The sequence below is a fragment of the Perkinsus marinus genome (assembly GCF_000006405.1).
Source record: "Perkinsus marinus ATCC 50983 genomic scaffold scf_1104296969090, whole genome shotgun sequence".
Lineage (NCBI taxonomy): Eukaryota > Perkinsozoa > Perkinsida > Perkinsidae > Perkinsus > Perkinsus marinus.
The window spans coordinates 462326-481208 of record NW_003202922.1 but is presented as its reverse complement, the minus strand read 5'-3'; the positions used below and the strand labels follow the sequence as shown (position 1 = coordinate 481208).

Genomic DNA, 18883 nt, shown 5'->3' with positions numbered 1-18883 from the left:
ACACGTGTATGCTAAGAATATGTGGAGAAAACGTTTTACCGGTCTTCGACTTCTCACTAACTACGAAGAGTTAGGCTCTGAAACTTGGAGGTCATATAAGGTAAAGCATAAGTACATACCTCCCTGAGCCGCAAGATGATACTCGTTGTGGTGGCTGTACACGAGTCGAAAAACCTCCCATTGTTATCGAATCCTAAGAACGTTATGTGGAGGGGTGTATAGATCCCTGCCCGTTGGTGCTACCTGTGACGATCTTGCGCTGTCACTAGTTTATCGGCTCCACATACGGATTGATTTGTGTGGTCGATCAGTTACCATCTCTATTAGTGAATTGGTGTTATGTTCTGAGTAGTTACACCCGGGAATGTTCAGTGATGGTAATTAGTAAGAGAGAAGCGACTAGGTCGTTGAGATGCGATCTGATATTTCCACAGTTTCCAGGATGACTCAAGTGAAGCTCCTCCCCTCGGATGTCCGCCGCCCGAGGCAAGAGCAAAGACCTGCCGAGAAGAATAGTGGTAACATCAAGCTACGACCAGCTGCTGTGACCACCGTCACGACGACGCCCAAAGGTCGACACGATAAGACATCGCGGAATGGTTCCGGTGCCAAGGTAGAATTACTAGGAGTACACTGGGTCGGGAATAGAGGTTCGTGAGGGCGCGAGCTATTGTCAGAATCTGCCTGAGGGAACACCTTATATAACGGCGGGGATGAGGCCCGGTCGAAGCTTCTACGTAGGGGTTCGCGCCCCTTCATAGCTCTATTGGTTCAGCCTTATTAACGTAGGGCAGTATCCACCCATCGGAGGCCCAGTCAGCTAGCAGGCGGACTTCTCTACCAAAGTCGGGCAGCACTCGCGTAAGTGGAGGAATAAGGAAATATGTCTAACGGCATGTTCAGAATTGCGATGCTCTCAGAAACGGGATCGGCCGAGGAGTAGATCACCAAGGAGCGCTGCCATTGGTGACGATCTGCATGAAGTGAGTCTGAGGCCGGCGCATACTAGCAGTGGAGGTGGGTAGAGGGAGCCGACTCTGTAGCGAACGGTCATAGAAAGCGTCACAGGTGAGAGAAAAGCGCACCAGCATAGTCATGGCAGCAAGAGGCAAGGAGTACAACTCCATAGGGGTCATCGGACAAGGCAGAAGACTTCGGTAATACCTGGATCAACTTCGAACATGACGTGCTCACTTCTCGTCCCTCATCAGGATGAGAGAGGCGGTGGGAGGAAATCTTGGTATGATGAAGAACAAGAACAGTAATTTGCGTTCGGATCAGTTTTTGGAATTTTGGAGCTTCCGAAACGTGTCTACGAATGTGTCGATATATTCGGCGAATTCGCGCTTTTTTGAGGACTACTTTCTTGCCAGAGCGTTCTCTGAATCATCTGAGGAATACGTACGTATTATGGGAAGGGGAAGCAACGGAAGCCCGACAGGTGAAGAGCAGCGCATTGAGACGGTGCGGTATGCTGTGATCAGTCTATCCTAAGTCGATACTACTTTCCATACGGAGCGCCGAAGAGCTCTTATCCGAAGTGGAAGCTAACCTACAGAAGTAAAGTGTTTTACTGTCGCCTGGTGGACTCTATGGATGATCTCAGAATGGATTTCACGGTAGTAACAACAGCATTGGCGCAGGCAGTTAGATTAGGCTGCAACGGGGAGGTAGTATGAAGAGGTTGACATGAGAGTATGGGCTCAGCAGGACCCGAGAATTGCCAAGCTCGAAGAACGCTGTTGTGAATTGCTCAAACGCCGGCAGCAGCCTCGGCGAGCGGATGAGGTAATAAGAAAATCAGCTACTTACAGTGTGGGAGAGTATGCACATGGTCAACTACATGTATTGGTGACAGCGAGGAAATGTTGTTCTCTCTGTACACTCCTACCTGAATTCGCATGCAAACTTCTCTAATAAGTTGGAGAACTCCTGCACTCAGTTGGGAACATATACTACAACACTACCGACGTATCTTCGGTTGTTGGTAGTCAGCGTTTCAGATCATATCGGCACTACATTGCGTTCTGGAGCTATCACCCAGCCCTACCAACTGCGGACAGGTAGTCAGCGTGTTCGCTTCTTTGCTCGCTGAGAAGCCGGTCGCACTGTAGTAGTGCTCAGATTCTGGCAGCGTCGACCGTAGCAGTATCGTCTCGCTTACGGGAGTGTACAGGAGATGACCTGTCCAATCTTTGCCGGTGGGGCTACGCATCTCACCACAGTAGTGGCATCATCCCTTCTACAGTTGCATATGCAAGGCTGAGTACCTATGTCCATCTCTGCTCACTAGTATCACTGGTGAGTCCACCTTAGTTGGTCGCTTTTCGATCCTCTATTGTCATCAGAGGAGTGCATGGCACGGTCATCGGAGTTGGAGCCTGCTGACATCTCCACGATAGCATGGGCCCTCGCCAAGATGGGCTTCGGCTCGGACGTGAGCTTTGACTGGGAGAACGTACAAAGACCTTACATTTCCTGGCAGGTACTTTTTCAACGTTTAGCAAGGGTTGTCGAAGTGACAACCCATCTCTTCTCTGGTAGTAGGCCACTTGTCCTCAATACTCAGACAAGAATCTCTTAGGTGCTTACTTGGCTAATCTAATGTGGGCATTTGCATCTGTCGGCTACCGTAGCGAGAGTATGCTAGCTGCAGTAGCTGAACGATGTACTACTCGCGGTCTTGGCCAAGCATCATAAGTAGGTGACTGCTGTCAGGTCAGGAATTGATGACAGTGGTACTCGAGCCTCCGGGTTCTACTGATGTCGAAGTTGTTGATAGAATGCCACTACATCCAATGGAGATGTCTACTCTAGTGTGGTGGGTAAACCGCATCTAAAGATGTCGATGGGACCTGCTGCCTTCAGGGCACTATCACGTCTGCATGCCCCTTCGGCGGAGCAGTTCTACCTGATGGTATGCGAGTACACTACAAACAATGTAACGCTTAGAGTCGGGCCTCATGTAAAGCTGGTTTCTCACAGATCGGCAGCTTCAAAGCGTCGGAGCTATGTACTCTAATCACCGGTATATCTCGGGTTAGGTGGAAAGGTGACGGGCCCACTGGGGGTGACACTGCAGCTCTGGTGAGGGTAGGAGAGCATTGCTTCCTGTCACCACTTGATTTTCAGAACCCTGGCCAATTACCCCAGGCCTGCCGCCAGATGTTCCAGAAGTGCGCTGGTGAGTTCCGACCATCTCCATTGTGATCGATGATAAGCTCTCCGTCAGAATACGTCTCCGCCTCCCCCTTCCCTACAAGCGGCGACGCCACCCCTCAGGGAGCCGACAAAGGAGTAGGCTTCAGTGACAAACAAGTGCGCATCTTCGTGACGGCTCTCGCTAAGGTATAGTGTGAAGCAGAAAGGCAATGCCCATAGTGTAGTTGGGTAGGTTGGGCTCTCCCATACGAGACTCTTTGACTGTGCTCAACAGCGAAGCGATCGAAGGATGGCACGTCAGCAGTCGCAGGTTGGTAATGCAGTGTGCCTTACGGTACTGTTCCTCTATCGACGAGCTCTCAATCGTCATGTTGGGATTACCACTCTGACCCTCGCTCCCTTCAGGCCGCAGCAACAACTCCACAACGAGTGTCATTGGTGCGTTCTGGTGATGGCGAAAAGAGTGTCAATGAGCCGCCTCCTGATCGGTACATTGCTGGCAGCCGATCCAGTTCCCGGGTAGAGGCTTGCACATAGTCGAGGCCAACGCCGGAGACGTGTTTGCTTCTGTCAGGGTCGGATGAGAGCTTTATCGTTGGATGATGAGGTCGATTACTCATAACGCTACTAGAGAACTGCCAAGTGTAGAATATAGTTAAAGTGTCTACTTAGAACCTCCACAAATATGTCTTTTTGTTGTCACACAGGGTTGAGGGTTGGGACTCCCAACTTGGGAGTTGTCGTCGCAGAATGTACGATATTGTTGACATTGCGGAGCTCGAGCTACTCGTAGCGGCACAGGAGAGGAGCCTCCAAGGGCCCGAGGGGGCCTCCCTCTCAGTGGACCACTTCCGACGACAGCTTCAGAAGGCCCGACCTCAGTCGAGTACGATAAAGTGGAGGAGATTTTTAGAGGATACTCTCATTGCCAATAGCAAGAAGCTGAAGGAACGACATAACGAGCCATCGCCGCCTGCAGTAGAGGAAGTGTCGGATCCAGGAATCGAACCTGCGACCTCAGAGACGGAACTGACGAAGAGAGAGGATATTGTGGCGAAGTCCACTCCAACTTGTGGATCCTCCAATAACGTGTTGCTGCCGACGGGACAGCCCCTGGTCATCAACGTGCAGGCGCCTGCACCCTCGCCAGCTGCTACTAGTCTCAATTCCACTGGGGAGATAGCTCTCCTGCACACGGCTGAGCTAGAGGTAACACCGACGGCTCGCAGTAACCACCGTTCGGCTATCAGGTACTACGACGTGCTCTGCTTGGTGCTGCTCCGGGGCTGCTCAACACGACACCACAGGATGGCAGCGGGGAGTCGTCAGCGAAGACGGAGAGGGAGGAGCGACTGGAAAAGCAGGTATGTGGTGCTTCGGACGAGCGTGCTGGTGATGGGTCTTGCAGGTTGAGGAACTCGGCAATTTGGCCCGCACGCAGCAGCGGTTGCTGGAGCAGTTGATGGCTCGTATACAGGAGATGAATGACCGGCAGAATCAAACAGAATCGGGTCGCCGCCGCCGCCGTCGCTCTCGGAGGATGAGTCGTCACGATTCTGAGGAGGGGACTCCAGCCAGTATAAGGGAAGACTCCCCGGATAGCCTTAGGAATAGCCGAAAGAAGACGACGACGACGACGTTGATTACGATGAAATGCCTCTGCCAGCTCGGCGACGGGCTACTCCAGACGAATCGCCACCATTAAGGCACAACGCACCCGTGGTGGCTCCTCGAAGGGCGATGGAGATGTCCATACCATCTTCCTCTCGATTCCTGACGCTACATGAGAAGGCTACGCAGGAGAGCCGATCCCTCCTAGGCAGTGGGGAGTTCGAGGAGAGTCCAGGCATTGGAAAGAGTGAAGCTATCAAAGAGCAGAATGAAGTCGCCAGCCTCCAACTTGTGGCCTTTGATCCGGAATGTATCGGCTCCAAGGATAGCGAGCCAGTATCGCAGAGTGGTACAGGGATGATGGAGGGCTTGGACCGAGGCCCCCTATCGATGATACCGGAGGAGGCTGAGACTCACGGTGCTGGAGGCGGCTCTCTGTGCTTTAATTCACCCAAGAAAATCGTGGTGAATCCTGGTAGGAAGACGCCGTCCTTCAAATTCAGCGACGACAGCACTTTACGAGAGTCGGATGATATCTCGGATGTCCCGCTTCATACGGGCTCACGTTCGTCCTCATTGGGAGATCCTTGGGCTGCTAATTTCGGAGTGGTCGGACGGGGCTCGGGCTCATCTACGTTGGAGGCGCTGATTGCCGAGGGAGAGTCTTTGCTCAGCTCTGAGGATCGCTCAGCTCATGTTAATATGGTCCGCGCTACACCAGTGTTCGGCTCTGGACGGTCGAGTGCCTCGATATCGATCGAGATGAAGGGTAGCACAAATGTCCAGGCTAACCCCAGTAATGGGGTGAAGGTCGAGGTGGAGGGGGAAGAGAGAGAGAACCCCCCAGGTGGTGTGGCGCACAACACTATTGCTGAAGACGATTCATCGAGGGAAGCGACCTTGGGGAAGACCGAGCAACATCTGCATAGGGAATCCTCGCTTAGTGCAGGGATTGTGGTCGCCACCCCTGACACTGCTAAGTATGAGGGCCCTATATCGTATGAAAGTGATGCGCGCCGCGTTGGGACTAGTGAGAAGCCGCGTAAGCCTGTGAGCGCTGTGAACTTAAATGACAAGGAGAACTACGGTGGGAGTGGCAATTTATCCATCCCCGATCGAGATGGCAGCGACAGCAGTATCTTGGTGCTGGCCTCATGCAAGCCGCCGGACAAGCACCGGTACGGTGGCCGTCGGCGTAGTCCTGATGCCCTTAAAGTGCCTCTTGAAGTGAGTAACGTGATCACTGTGACAGTGATGATTGTGCTTAGACCCACGACCTGCAATTAAGATCGAGTTATGCACCTCCACCTCGCTGGAACGAGAGCCGGATCGGTAAGGCTTGCAAGGAAGAGCGACCAGCGTAAGCATGCCCACACATCATGCGCTGTCTCCAATCATAGTCGCGCATTATTCAGGACTGGGGTTATTACCCCCAGCGAGCCCATGGGGTCTCCAGACTTCCTAACTGGAGATGACTTGCCCACAGAGCCGACCCCATCACCGAGCGGAGCTACGCTGCCCAGCGACAGTCCTGCAACGATTGGTCAGTTACTCCAGGAATGTCTTCTCAATAACAGCCTTTTCAGAGAGCAGCAAGTCGGAGTATACCCATGTCGTAGCTCTAAGGTCGCGGCCTCAAGAAGGATCATCGAAGTCACCAGCCCGGTGAGACTGTTCCTATCTCCCCTCCCTCCAGTTGTCTCAGATATACTGCCAAGCCGCGCTTCCGAGACCTAGCATCAGCCCGGAAGAGTCAGCATGAGGTGGCGTTGCATACACGAACGAGTGCTGAATGGAGTAGGGTCATGGAGAATCGTCTGAAGCACGCTAAGGAGGAGTGGGCGATGATTGCTGGCCGCCGTAGTCCCTAGTCTAGCCTGAGCTAGCCTATCATCATGGTACATTATCATTTTTTATCTATTGCTGGTCACAATCCAATTAGCACTGCTTCCAGCTCTCTTCGCGTCTTGTTGGTCAATTCGAAGGTTGAGATGGTGTCGTACATGTCATCAGCTTGCAACAGCTATTGCTTACTCAATGACTGATAGCCATCAGGATATCGCCAGGACTAGGTGAGTGATAGCGTCTAAATTGAATATCACGTGTACCTTTCACTGTTATCTTGATATGGCAGGTATAGACAGTTTTTCTCGTCGGATCTCTTCGGAGCTGTAGCAGTCGAGGACAAGTCTAAGAACCCCTCTCTGAACAGTATGCAGGAGGAGGAGAAGTGGATATCCAAAGACAGAGTTCATTCAGGGAGGCCCGCCGATCAGACTACAGCACAGCTTTTTGGTGAATATAAAGAGACCAATATACCCCCACGAAAGAGTGAACTCCCGGAGTTCGTGTGAGCAGCTCCTGCAGGAGTCATCCGGTTTTAAAATCGGCATCAGGCCTCGTCAGCCATATGCTAGTGCTCACGAGAAGAAGCTCCAAGAGTACAGAGGTAGCGGTTTTGCGGTAGGACGAAGCCAGATTGATTTCTCGGCATTTCATCTTTATTCAGGCTTCTGAAAGTGCCACGGCAGCATACGCCCATGCAATAGCTCATCGACCTGAAGCTGCGTATGGAGGACATGCTGACACCCAAAATGTTTTTGCTGAGTAACGTCCCTCCTGACCTGTTACTGATGTATTTGCCCGCTCTATTGTATGGGTGCGGCGATAGTCGCTAGTGCACTCTCAGGCGGGGCGCTGCTGGACTACTGCAGTATCACCTCCGCAGCGATGGTGTGATACCCGGAGGTAGAGGTCAGTGGTTGTCGCCGTCTAGAGCACATCATCCCACAGTTTGCTGCTGCAATTCTCAGACAATACACCTGCGGCCGCCGCATCACGTGAAACAGCAATCGCCGGCAGGCTAATGGCTGCCAACGAGACCTGGTACAGCGTAGCAGAAGGGGTAGGCCTAGCGCGGCCGTCCTTATTATAACAAGCATATTCATTATGGTGTTGAGCGAGGCGAGTTGTAACACGACTTCATTAGAACAACAAGGATAAGGATTCGACAGTCGCCGCTAGGGTCGACCGAGAGAGAAATTCCTCCGTGATGGACCTGCCGCAAAAGTCTGTTCATCGAGGGAACCCCGTAAGAGCATATGTCCTCTTCATAAGCCAGCCGGACTGATCAGGCGGAGGCCCAAGCCGCCGACTCTATCGCGGAACATAAGCGTCGCAACAATATGTGGGGCGAAGCGTCGTTGTTGAGAGAGTCTCTTCTCAGGATGTATTCCGATCTATTCGGTAGACCTACCCCGGACTGTGTTGGACAGGAGCCTTCCCATAAGCGTAATTCTCCGCAACTGTGCTGCTAAGGTCTCCCGCACGCCTCGCTTAGTTTACCGGGCTAAGCCTCAGAGTTGTGAAGCCGCTTCGATGATGGAAAGCACAGATAGGTGCGGTTTTCGTCTGACTAGCGGCTCACATCGTTATCGGTTCGCTATGGTTTCAGCATTATCGGGTCGAACGACGCTGACAAGGATACTCGGTCTTCCCTCGGTGAGTCTCCATGATGGGCTCCCCTGCCTATTATTGTGGCTTTGTTCAACTCAACTGCTGCGATCATCTGTGGAAACTTCTTAACCAAGATTCTTCTCCAACGTCGAACCGTCAGACTCCGACGGCGTAGACGCAATACGATCGATTCACATTTGGTCCCGTGTTTGTACCTCCTCCATAAACGTCGCCTCGGATCATGCGGCATTTTTAAATCCCTGCAACTCACTGATATTGAGGATCACTAAATAAGGGCGATGCAGCATCACGGAACAGTAGCGTTCAAGTCGATCCCTGTATCGGCGTTCTCGCAATAGATAGGGAAAGTTCTCTCAAAAGAGTTCGTGCAACATCTTGTTTCCTCAGGCCAAGAGAAGTCGAATGGAGTTGCCAGGAACAGGTTAGCTCTTCAAATATTATTCTCTCTACTAAAGTGTCCCGAGCTCTCTGTTCACAGGCTCAGCGGGGAGGGATTATTCATGGAGGACAACTCTAGCAAAGTGGCCTGGGACGAAACACATGGTATGTTCTCGCGACTTGCAGCCCTCGAAACTGCGTCGTTATAGGTGATCCATCGGATGCTCGGAATGTCCGGCAACATCATCTACGTAGCAGCATCCATATAGGGGATTTGCTCAGGTCAGTCTCAGTGACTTCGCCGCTATCATGTGAGCTTTGAGATTGTTGTCTCAGTGGCTCCCCCCAGGGTTCACCTCCTCGCAGTCCCGAAGTGAATGATTGGAATATTACTGAGCTCGCGGTGTCGGGCTTGAAGGAGAGTACGCGGCAGAGATATCAACTACTTGAGTCGTTACAAATAGGCTGTGAAATTCAGATATGGATGAACTAGCTTTCCGTCGTGATGTGATGCCTGGCGACTGCCACATCGTGAAGGCCTCCCTGAACGTAGATCTCGTTGGAGGTCGTTGTCTCGGAGGAGCCAGAGTGATTCATGAAATATCATCAACTCGCTACACTCATGCCCACTACAGGTCCTCGTGCGGCACAACCCGAAATCTGAGGATCTCAGACATGTACTTGAAGAGCTGAACGCCAAGGGCTATGGAGTGAAGCTTTTGTCTACAGCAAAACCTAATTAAGCGTTCCATTCATCATGTTGAGATCGAGGGATGACCAGCACGATTTGCTGAGTTCGCAATCGCAGAAGAACTAACGTGATTCGATCGAATGTCTTCTCTGCTCTTTGTTGTGTTGGGCAGTGGGGCAGCAACTGTTGGATAATGGTCTCCAATCCCATCGAACGGTTGCCATAGGCTGCAAATTCTTATCCAGGAACAATTGGAGTTTGTTGCTGAAATGAAAGCTCCACTTCCTGGGAGTCCAGAGGCAACTCTGAGGTGTATACCCTGGGAGTATCCTATTACTGTCATCTATGAGAGTGATAACAGAAACAGCTATAAGTTCATGATCACATACTTCGATTCCGCGTAGCGTGGCATGTCACGATCTCAACCAAGGGCAACCCAAGCATGTAACGAACCCAGTGACATCATGCGCTGTTGTTCTCACTGGAAGAGGGCGGCTCTACGGCTACGAATGGAAATATCCCACGAATGTAGCAGAGGTTGCGAAATGATTCTTTTTCACTGCCGAACGCCCGTGCAACTCGATGAATCAATCTTCTGTGAGAAACGTTCAAGATCTAGGTCAACGGGTCTGCTTATTATTGCAATCACAGCTTGGTGACCGCGATGGTGAATAACATGCCAAAAATCCCGAAAACCACGAACCTTCGGATCACTTTGGTCCTCCTCTCCTCAGACCTACATATGACGGAGTGTTGCGCTTTGCGTGGATAGCCTGACTTGTCTCACTGTATTGTATTATATTCTCGCTCCCACCGCCAGTACTCTAATGTTCCCATCGTCAGCGCTCCGCAAGCAACAAGACGATTCATAGTGCTCATTGTCTGCTGCATCGCTCTACCTTGCGATTCGATGACCTGCAAATCGTCTTGCAGTTGTCACGAGTTGCATTTCGTTCTACCTGGAGGTTCTTTCGAGTCATGTCTTGAATTATTTCCCCATGCTGAGCCAATGCGTTGTCAAAAATACCCCTCATCTCTGCTATGATACGAGGCAGGGCAGCCTGAGAGCTCAGGTTTCAACAAGCCCGTGAAGAGGGACGGAGCAAGAATCATATCTGTACATCAGTCGCAGCCGTGACCCACGCCTTCACATCCTGACTTGTTATGAAGTCTTGGACTGTCGGTAGAGTTATTTTGATGGGAGTTTGATCAACTGTGCTCGATAGACATTATTCTGTTGAACTCGAAACTACTGCACATTTGAAACTCTACGTGCAATCATTGCATTAAGCAAATTGTAAACATTCATCACGCTTCGGCCCCATCGGCCGTCGCCTGCGCCGTTTCCTGAATACACACAGGGAAAACCTCTCACCTCACAGACGAAGCGTAAACTGCCAGCTGATCGTCATTTGTGGTCTATGTTACTTCTTCTTTGTCCCGCAGTTGGTCCGTTATAGGTGGGTCCTCTGCACGCCGTTGCAGCGATGAAGTCCCTTCAGATGCTCTGCTCCTGGTGCCTTCGGGAGATGCTAACGCCGGAGGGGCCTCGCGTCCACCGTACGACTAAAAGGAGTATGTGAGAGGTCCCTTCGATCGCCCAAGGCTGCGCTCCGAAGATCGAGTTAAGCATGTCCCTGTGGGGACTGATTCAGATTGAGCTATCAGGCTGCGCATGGTCCTATTTGCCATAGTGGCAGCGGATAGCACGAATCTCAAGCATTGGAAAATAGTAAAAATTCAAGTTAGGTTTCATCGAATCCAAACCCACCTTCGCCTTCTTGCGCGCACGTGACATCATTCGTCTCTGGAAGTCCGTCAAACCAGCAGGGGCCACTCCGTCGGTAACGTCAAGGCCAACATTGATGCCCATCTGATCGCCGTGACCATCCGCGATATCGAATAACCTCAGTGATGCGGGTCCTCGAGAACGCTGGTTGGCCGTCTCACCGTTATCTGGCAAGCCAAACGCCGTATCATTCGAGGCCGATGGAAACATCACTTCCTTGATCGTTCCGTCCGAGCAACAAAGCTCCTCGGCCCTCCATGTTGAGATCATAGATGAGCTCTACTGCCAGCTGGTCGTCTCCGTTGCAAAAGGTGGCGATCTCGTCCTTGAATTCTCGGAGTAACTGCGAGGCTACGACTCACAGCGCAGAATATTGAGAACTGATCAAAATGCCTTTAATTTCGGAAGGCATCACAACCCGTCCTAATTCATAGAACGATAATACTGAAATCTATCCACACTATTTCAGTGCTTCATTTGACATAGAAACACAAGAGTAAACGAGATTAGAGTAGACTTACCTCCCGGAGGCAGTTGTTTATATGATAAACAAAGGGCGACGTCTCGGACTGCATGAGGTTTCTGAGCTGTAGTAAGGTTGGTATCATCGTCTCCTGCATATACTTCTTGGACCGTTCTGCTGCATCTCTCCGCTCACCTGCACAATGACAGGAGCCTGTTCGTCCCGAGAACAGTTCAATCGGCTTACCCTGTACGTTGGGGTCTTCGTTTTCTTCATTACCCATCGCCCGTTGCTGTTCAGTGAGGTCTCTGCCACCACCTGACAACACGACCGATCCGCGCCGCGCCGCTTCGACGCAGCTTTCTATTCGTACCGGATTTCATGTGCAACCTCAACTCTCGACAGCAGAGGAGACAGAACACATCTGTCAGTACTCTTCCACCTGAGATCAACCATCATCACTACGCCTACTATAAACGGTGGCACCGCTCTCTTCCTCAGTCTGTGGTAGAGGCAAGGGCCTCGCGGTACCATCATCATCGAGAAACCTGGTTAACAGCCTGGTCATGATCTCGTTGACCACTTTGAATTTAGCCGCTTCATCGAAGTACTCCATCATGAACCTGGTGCATGCAACTAGATCTGGGAGAGCCCTTCCGAATTAGCTCACCGGTAGATCCTCTCCCTTTTCACAGTGTGCTCTTGCAATGAGAACTCCCTGTTATTCTGAGCGGCACTAGCGTACCTTGACATGAAAATCGGCGACAACCATAGACCGACAATCGTACAGGGGATGTCCTTTCCAACAGTTCAGCGCGCAGATGCTCTTCACGAATACGTCAGCGAAGAGACCATGCTGCCTCGGTATCAATATACGTGTAAAGAAAGACTCCACAAACGATCGTATCTGAGCGTTGGGCTTCGTCAACCACGATTTGCAATGAATCGCCATTGTGTGTTGAGAAATAAAACATCCATATTGCGACGAGTTGGAGAGATCGAGCAAAGGCGAAGCGTTTGAGCAACTCACTTCCTCATTTTCATCAGCTAACACCGTGAGGTATCTGTATACAGTTTGGCCGCGAAACTTGACGTAGTCCTCAGCCATGAGGGATGATATGACCATCATCGCTTGGTGACGATAAAATCTAATCTCATCCTGAGCAGCAATCGATTAACGCGAATATCCTCTGCCTCGAGAGGCGACTCACGTTGAGAGCTCTTGTCATCATAGGAAGCCTCGGATCGACCAGTCCGGTGTATTGCACGCAGAGATCATAGAGGACCACGAACGCATTATTACGTACAACCACCGGCTCGAAGTGCCTACGCGGGAACAAGCAACCTCCAGTGGGCGCAGTGTTGAAATATAAGGGAAAAAATTAAAGGAGGCTACCCGATCCGAACAAGCAAATCAGTTACCATTGATCCACCATTTGCTATCTCTTCAACATCGGAAGACTTATATTTACATTCCTCAGCCGAGCGCAGCAGCTAACCCACTAATTATAGGAGTTTATATACGAATTCGGGTAGTAGTGTACAGAAACCAAGCAGATCCCCTCAGAATTTACATATTGCCACCAACACATGCGCATATCTTCCCACACTGAGCGTGCGTGTCACCATCTCACCTTAAGAGGAGAGCAAATACGTCGGCGAGGTTTTTCGCTTGTTTCTCATTTTTGAGGCAAACCTTCCCAAGGCAAATTATCGCCTGTGCGCGAACCGGGACCGGTATGCGGAAATGCTGAGAACATACGTGTGACCATCGCGAAAGCGACAGCGAGATTGCACATGACACCTTCCATCGCCACTGTTGAAAGAATAGCCTCTCCAGATGCTCATACGCTATATTCAGAAGAGTTAGATAAAGAAGCCTTCCCACACAGTATCACAGAGGACATTAAGATGCGAATTCGACGAACTATAAAGCGAGCTATGACACCAACGAGAACTGATTCACGAGGAGGGGAAGGGGGAAAGGACAACATCGCATATCGCTGACCTGTTTTGGGTTGCCACTCATGATGTCGGAGAAAACCGAGTCGGTAGCCAGCACATGGATATTCTGAAAAGCTCTATTCTGTCATGCGCAATTATGCAGGGCTATACCGTATAGGTGCTCTCGGGCTTCGAAAAACACGAGACATTCTTCTTCCCTGATTCTTCGCACGCTAGCACCAGATCCCCTGCGATGACAGAGCTGTGATCAAGGAAGAGGATTAATCCCTCCGGAGCCTACCGAGGTATCCGAGGGCCGCCGCAAGTCTCTTAGCTTCCTTCTCGAGCATCGTACTCGGCCTCTCTGGCCTATAGACAGCTCCTTGATACACACATGTCTGGGGAAACACTCAATGAGATACGGAATGAAAAATTTTCGCTACTTCCATCTGGTAGACCAAATCCTTCTGCCAACCTTGGAGAGCCTGTTTGGTGGCCCTGTGAGTATCACAGAAGCATTTCACCAACTCTATGACCGGCTGAGAGAGAGGAGTACTCACGCGTTGGAAAAGAATTTCTTCGACCCATGAAATTCCGAAGACCCTGTACAGTACTAGCGGGCTAAGAGTCTACTACTACTACTACTACTACTACTACTACTACTACTACTACTACTACTACTACTAACTAGTACTGATGAAAGTACTGAATATGTTGAGTATTGAGTACTACTTACTAGTCTCAGTGCAGGACAGGTTTATTATTGTCTTACCAGAGCAACAGTAAGGGGGACCTTGAACTCTTTGATGGCCTCCAGTAGGAGCCTTGCTATAGCTGTTGACGATTCACCATCGACACGAGCTGCTACTTGTTTCATCACGAATAATACAGCTTTGAGTAAACATAGATGACCGAACGATGCTTGGGGATCACCTACGACCAAGAACAGGTGCATATAGTGAGTAACGCGGGCCAGGGCCCCCCCGCGAAATACCAACCACCCTCTAAACCGATACCTCCTCCCGCCCCTTCAGAGGCTACACACTGATCATACACAGACCACTCTGGTGGAGTAGATAGAGGATCGAAGTCAGCAAGAGAGAAACGAGTCGGGCACAGAGAACCACTACATCGATCTTGTGAGAAGTACACTCTGATCGCTCCGGCGACCAGCGAAGGGTCAACAACATCACCCTGAAGCGACGCGAACTCCTCGAGTAACTAAGACACAGCAGTGCCTGCCTGGACTCTGGTTACCCTTACCATCCACAGGGCCTGCACCAGCTGAGGGTCTTCATCATTACTAGTCTCCTCAATGACTTTTTCCAAGGCAGATACATAGGGTTTGCATGCTGACTGTAAGCAGACCATCGTCGGGCGCCGCTACTTCACATTTTACTTTTGAGTTCGTTTCTTTCCGCATCAGCAGTTTGATACCCCTCTGAGCGTATTCGACCCAGTTGTGATGTGACGATATCGTGCCTAAAACTCAGTGCACAAGAAAGTGCATTAGGCAACCATTACGGAGGAGGCAAGCTGAGAGTGGATCCAGACCAGAGCTCCGCCTCAGTGCTGATTTCAAGGGCTGTAAAATAGTGTCCTTAACGGTCTCAGTGGCGATGTCAGATACACTCTGTTCGGCATCCGAAACAAGCGGTAATACTACTGTGCACCACAGCGTTGGTATCTACTTGCACGCATGCACACGATGCATACAGCAACACTTCTATGCGTTACACTGGACTTGCTATGAGGATCGCTGTTCCTGCCGTTTTCTATCGCGGGATAGAGCCTCTCGAGGACTTCACGATGCCTTCCCGACAGCATCTGCCAAGTCACGACCAGTCCCCTGCTAGGAAGTACACAAGAACAGTCCTGACCTGCAGTATCCGATCCGTTGTTGCTATGGCCGCCTTCCTAACACTGACAGCCGAGTCAAGGCCCAGAGTGGGGAGGGTCTCATCCAGGGGCAGCACGAACAGAGTCTCGTCTCCAGCGAGCTGATTGAGTTGCTCTAGTACGTCAATGAGCATATCGATGACTTTCGTACATACCTGGGAGGCAGGTCGGAGCTAACCCTAGAGGCATATACTTCCATTCACAGGAATGCTCAGAAGCAATGGCAATAATATTTCATAATAGATGGAAGAACGCCTTCCTATCACTACGCTGCTCATAGCACTGTCGTGTCAAGGGAAACATCTGACTTATCCACGACACTTGAAAACTCATAATGATGGCTTAATTACTCCTATAGCTTGGTCTACCAGTTGTCGCTGATTTACATACCATTTCCAATGGGAAAATTCGGTTGGAAAATTTCTTGATGCCGGAGAGAAGGGCACTTACGGTGCGAACGCCAGTCTTCTCATCACTAGCAGCTCGTACGATGATCTCGGGGATCTTCCGAGCTACCCCACGCAACCAATCTCGATCCTCCTCCTGAAGTAAGGACGACATCAACCAACGAAGACTATAACAACCCCACACCCCAAAACAATCGCTTGCTATACCCTAGGCGTTGAAGAGCTCAGCTGGTGACCCTTATGGCAGCGCCTCCACAAGAGAGCATGCATCACTTCCCTCACTTACCGCCATATCACTCCCTCCTCCCAAGACTAGTGCCTTGAGCAGACTCCCTACTCCTAGTATGGCCTTCGCCCGCACAGTGGATACCTAGGGCCAGTCATTGACATCACACAGATGATGATTGTGCCTCACCGGATCGAGAACGCAGCCGAGGACTCCTTGTAGTAGAAGCTTCGCAGTGTCCTTCTCCAAGTGAGCCTGAAAACCAGCATCACCCTACTGCATACAAAAAGGCTCACCTACCTTTTCCGCTCGCATAACGAGGACCCCAACCACGTCAATGGCAAAAGCTCGAAACCCGGCGCGATTGGTGGTCAACAGCAACTCAACGAAGGATGCAAAACGACTCTGCGAAAAACTATTCGCTCTACTCCCTGTCCGGAAGAATAGTTCGACATAGTCCGACTCACCGTTAGAGTGCCCTCATCTAATTCCAATTCCACGACCTGCTCAGCAAAGCTCTCCAACAGCGTCACGATCGTCTGAGACCACAGAGACAACTCGCCTACCATACTAGGTCTAATGATGGTAATACCACTGCTGCTGCCTCCCTCCAATCCTTCTTCTCGGGACACAGTGTGCATATGCGCTGAATTAGGCCCATCACAGGATCCATCATCACCTGATAGTACATGAAACTAGGCAAACGACGTCCAAGACTATACTCATAGACTTTTACCCCAAAAACCGTCGATGAGACTGTACCGTACTAGACCAGCGATCCACCCAGTGGGATACCTCCTTCTTCCCTCCTCTTTGATTTCCCTCATCCTCACTATCATCATCCTGGGCTGCTGCCCCCTCGGGCCTCCCACGTCCCCTCCTAGCTTGCTCTGATCTCTCACCATTATCATCCGAATCGTTACTCTCATCATCGCTATGATGGCCGCGTCTTCTCTTGTCACCTCGGGGGCCCTGAAAACCTTGGAAATCAAGGCATTCAAGAACAGCTAGGAGCTGAGGAGAATCGCGTGACAAGGCCACGCCTTATACTTCAATCACCGATGACCCCAAGTACTGACCTCGGCCCGGCCACGTCTGCGCTTACGCTGCTGCCTATCATCGATTCCCTCGTCACCCTCCTCTCCTTCCTCGCTCTAAATAGAGTAACCTCCATAGACTACTAGGTGAGCTCTCACAGGAGCGAGGCGAAATATCCAGCAGTGTCACAGTAGAGCAGTCAAACTACTCATGCGAAGGTAATCAACCAGTGTTGGAGTATATATCCACTTCTTTCGTTTCAGTCTACGACTTTACTCACTAATTGCAGAGATCTAGATATGAATTCGGGTGTACAGAAACCAATTATAATTTCCCTAAATTTTCTCAGAACTCTTATGCTATCACCAACTGACGTAGTTGACCATGTGCATACTTTCCCACACTGTAATCAACAGTCACTCATCACTCACGCCGCTCGGTGTATCCTCCCCTTCGTCATCCTCGTCATCTTCACCTCCCAAATCGTCAACATCCTTCTCAACTAGTCGACGGCAAAGGAGGAGGGGATGCTCACGAACGAACCCCTGCGATAGGATTACATTCCTCTATATACACAAGTTAAGAACCTACGATGATCCATTGGAGTATCATGTCCTTAGCCGACCTCATGGATGCTGTAGGAGCTGCCAGGGTCTTCTCTTTCGGATACTAAGAACCAATGTGGTAAAATTTGCGCATGGTCAACTACATGTGTTGATGACAATATGAAATCTCTGAGGAAAATTTCGAAAATCCTTGTTACTTTCTGTACACTAATCGTATATATTCTTCCAATTCGTATATAAAATCCTATGATTAGTGAGAAAAATCTGGAGCTCAGCTGAGCAAAGCGAACATTTTTTGCATCACTGCTAAAAACACCCGAGTTCAACAGACTAGACGATCTCCCAATGCTTACATTGTCCATGAGAATAACAGGCAGTAGTGCTCTAAAGACCAACGCACACCTCCAGTGGGGCGGCCCATGCTCGGGAGAGGCCATGTCCGATAGGATCTCCGTACACTTCAAGATGAGCTCGGCGTCACTCTATAGGGAGAGATCGACGTACAGTGCACGGACTTGGAAAGGGCTCACTTCATGATCTCTGATGACACCAACAATGGTCTCAGTGATGACTCCCACAGCCTCGGGATTGTCCTTGAAATTGTACTTCTCCAGCATCTGCGTCACTTTCGCCAACGCACCATCATCTAAGAGGAGTTGTAAATTGCCAATACGCGCGCGTATGACAAGAACCAAGCATATCAGAATTCACAGTCGAGCGAACAACCTGGACCAGACCCTCCCCCCTTCGATTTCAGCCACTACAAAGTACAGTGGCTATTACTGAAATACACTACGAAGTACAGAGAAAGAGTACAGTCTGATACGATCTCTCGAGTATGATGACGATTGTCACATAAAAGCCGAAGAGTTATGGGCTGATGATGCCTCACCCTGCTCAGAATCCATGCTCATCTCGGAGACCGCCGAGACCATGTCACAATCCGAGTCGCTGTCATCCATGGTAAAAGGATTCTTAAATGACCTACATTGTAACCTATCACCGTCAGACTTCCGTCAACCTGGAGAAGAGGAGGAACTACTGCTTTCTCTCGCAAAAGTGTCATCAACTATTCAAATCGACCCACGCTACCCTAATACTAGGACTATGACGCTTCCTATACTGATTCGCGACATGATAGACGCTAACACTCCACTGGCAACTACCCCACATAGAGCTCAGCATCCGAGGTCACAACACGACGATGGAAATGGCATAGCAGTAGAAACAGC

General features: G+C 50.5%; 4 protein-coding genes across 4 annotated transcripts; 3 read left to right on the top strand and 1 right to left on the bottom strand.

Moving 5' to 3' along the window:
* Positions 1-1689: 1689 nt before the first annotated feature.
* Pmar_PMAR002989 (hypothetical protein) lies at positions 1690-3802 on the top strand (the record flags this gene model as incomplete). The annotated part of the gene is made up of 15 exons (XM_002768153.1): positions 1690-1788; positions 2004-2063; positions 2125-2201; positions 2249-2301; positions 2349-2437; positions 2486-2540; positions 2585-2668; positions 2719-2821; positions 2869-2941; positions 2986-3087; positions 3133-3184; positions 3233-3348; positions 3395-3472; positions 3568-3681; positions 3737-3802. 15 exons carry the CDS (start codon positions 1690-1692, stop codon positions 3782-3784), a joined length of 1203 nt encoding a protein of 400 aa, XP_002768199.1. The 3' UTR covers positions 3785-3802.
* Positions 3803-4908: 1106 nt separating this feature from the next.
* Pmar_PMAR002988 (hypothetical protein) lies at positions 4909-6060 on the top strand (the record flags this gene model as incomplete). Its single annotated transcript, XM_002768152.1, has 1 exon — positions 4909-6060. The coding sequence occupies one exon, from the start codon at positions 4909-4911 to the stop codon at positions 6058-6060; it is 1152 nt and encodes a 383-aa protein (XP_002768198.1).
* Positions 6061-6810: 750 nt separating this feature from the next.
* Pmar_PMAR002987 (hypothetical protein) lies at positions 6811-7127 on the top strand (the record flags this gene model as incomplete). Its single annotated transcript, XM_002768151.1, has 2 exons — positions 6811-6845; positions 6908-7127. 2 exons carry the CDS (start codon positions 6811-6813, stop codon positions 7125-7127), a joined length of 255 nt encoding a protein of 84 aa, XP_002768197.1.
* Positions 7128-9964: 2837 nt separating this feature from the next.
* Positions 9965-18613, bottom strand: Pmar_PMAR002986 (hypothetical protein; the record flags this gene model as incomplete). The annotated part of the gene is made up of 36 exons (XM_002768150.1): positions 9965-10055; positions 10143-10234; positions 10279-10380; positions 11091-11275; positions 11322-11451; positions 11630-11766; positions 11818-11889; positions 11945-11995; positions 12043-12194; positions 12242-12316; positions 12360-12478; positions 12602-12730; positions 12783-12897; positions 13206-13321; positions 13580-13642; positions 13687-13763; positions 13817-13913; positions 13959-14054; positions 14288-14448; positions 14517-14709; positions 14779-14871; positions 15253-15342; positions 15396-15569; positions 15865-15957; positions 16108-16191; positions 16237-16302; positions 16348-16452; positions 16515-16586; positions 16643-16726; positions 16843-17019; positions 17127-17201; positions 17517-17630; positions 17677-17754; positions 18005-18133; positions 18182-18297; positions 18544-18613. 36 exons carry the CDS (start codon positions 18611-18613, stop codon positions 9965-9967), a joined length of 3873 nt encoding a protein of 1290 aa, XP_002768196.1.
* Positions 18614-18883: the final 270 nt, after the last annotated feature.